Genomic DNA, 1,983 nt, shown 5'->3' on the forward strand with positions numbered 1-1,983 from the left:
TTTCTACTGCATTTGGGCTGGAAATTTATTTTTTGTGTGTAGCCTACAAATCATCATATGGCTTAATTAAACTATTCAAATGCGTACATAACATGTATATGTTTTCATAATTTTATAAATTAACATAAAATAAATAATATTTTTAGGACAATTTAAAATTCCCATGCTCAAAGCCATCTACTACGCTGCTATATGTTCAACAGAATTATTGAAAGTGATCATGTTGTTCACAACTCGGGCGACTGTATGCTTCTGCATGTTGCTCTCCCACGATCAACTAAAAAATGCCACATCTATCCGGACCAACACCACTCCAACTTCCCTAGATAACTTTTTGTTGTGATTGGCCTCCTATTGGAGCACTATAAGGGGAGGCATGCAGCCCTGCATCTCCAAAAGGCAAAGCTAACAAGCCCAATCAGAGTTGGAGTAAACAGCGTACATGCTTGTCCAGCCTTAATTGGCTGAATTCGCCTATAAATATGAAGATGGAGGCGCACACACTTGCAAGTACGTAGCAACACAAGCCTAGCCATGACGATGAGGAAGCGCCCCTCCTCGTCCTCTCTTCTCGTAGCACCGCTGCTGCTTATGCTTCTTCCAGCGTTTGCTCTTGCTGCAGGGAGGCACACCTTGATCACTAGAGACCCTCTATACGGCCCACGGGCTAACCCAAATCCAGAACCACTACCAGGAAAACAACCAAATCCAAATCCTCAACCATTGCCAGACCCACAACCACTGCCAGGACCACGACCAGACCCAAACCCGCAACCACTACCCGATCCTAAACCTAATCCAAACCCACAACCACTGCCTGAGCCACAACCTGATCCAAATGCTCAACCATTACCAGGACCACACCCTGACCCAAATCCACAACCATTGCCAGGCCAAAACCTGCAACGGTTGATGAACCCATGGCCAAACCCAAACCCGCAGCTACTACCAGACCCACGGCCAAACCCAAACCCTCGTCCATTACCAGGACCGCAGCCTGATCCAAATCCACAACCATTACCAGACCCAAACACAAAACCATTGCCGGACCCACAACCAAACCCAAACCCTCAGCCATTACCAGGACCGCAGCCTGATCCAAACCCACAACCATTTCCAGACCCAAACCCGAAACCATTGCCGAACCCACAGCCAAACCCAAACCCTCAACCATTACCAGGACCTCAGCCTGATCCAAACCCACAACCATTACCAGACCCAAACCCAAAACCATTGCCGGACCCACAACCAAACCCAAACCCTCAGCCATTACCAGGACCGCAGCCTGATCCAAACCCACAACCATTACCAGACCCAAACCCACAACCACTGCCTGGACTGCCGGACCCGAATGCACAACCAAAACCACCACTTGGGACACAAGCGGAAAAGGAAAATGTGGAAGCACACATCCAAGAGGAGCCGCTGGGATGAGATGTTCGAGTACATCAACCGCGCCAGATATAGTATACTCGTGACTTATATTGCCTGCTGGATTAAATAAGTGGTGTGTTGTAACCCACCACCATCAAGTCATTCTGTGCTATATAATGTCAAGATCAATCAAGATTAGGGTATGATGCCCATGTAAATCTTGTGATTGTTCTGACTTACTTTTCTGGCTTGTATGGATGATAATTGTATGTGTGTGCTGGTTGTACTATGATTGTGTGATGATATATATTAAAATTTCTACTTTGTACCTTTACTTTTATCATTTTTTACAGGGATTATGCAGAAAGGATTTACCCCAAAGCTTTAAATTTGTGCTAGTAAGAACGGTGGAAACTTATTTACAAGGTAAATCCTAGCGGAAATTTAAACTTAAGGAAATTTATGGCGCGATTCAACGCGGGTTGGCTTGGCAGCATGCATGGTGCACTCAATACGTAAGTCTAGACACATTTAATGAAAGTTCGAGGTATAAAGTGGCTAGGATTCTAATTTGGGCGGTAAAATGTTGATTAACTACATATAATACAC

The 1,983-nt window shown here is 45.1% G+C and overlaps 1 protein-coding gene across 1 annotated transcript; it reads left to right on the forward strand.

Moving 5' to 3' along the window:
• Window positions 1–499: 499 nt before the first annotated feature.
• LOC123131550 (protein TsetseEP) lies at window positions 500–1,708 on the forward strand. Its single transcript, XM_044551193.1, has one exon. It carries the CDS (start codon window positions 535–537, stop codon window positions 1,432–1,434), a length of 900 nt encoding a protein of 299 aa, XP_044407128.1. The 5' UTR covers window positions 500–534; the 3' UTR covers window positions 1,435–1,708.
• The last annotated feature ends 275 nt before the right edge of the window (window positions 1,709–1,983 follow it).

Source organism: Triticum aestivum, chromosome 6A, assembly GCF_018294505.1.
Source record: "Triticum aestivum cultivar Chinese Spring chromosome 6A, IWGSC CS RefSeq v2.1, whole genome shotgun sequence".
Classification (NCBI taxonomy): Eukaryota; Viridiplantae; Streptophyta; class Magnoliopsida; order Poales; family Poaceae; genus Triticum; species Triticum aestivum.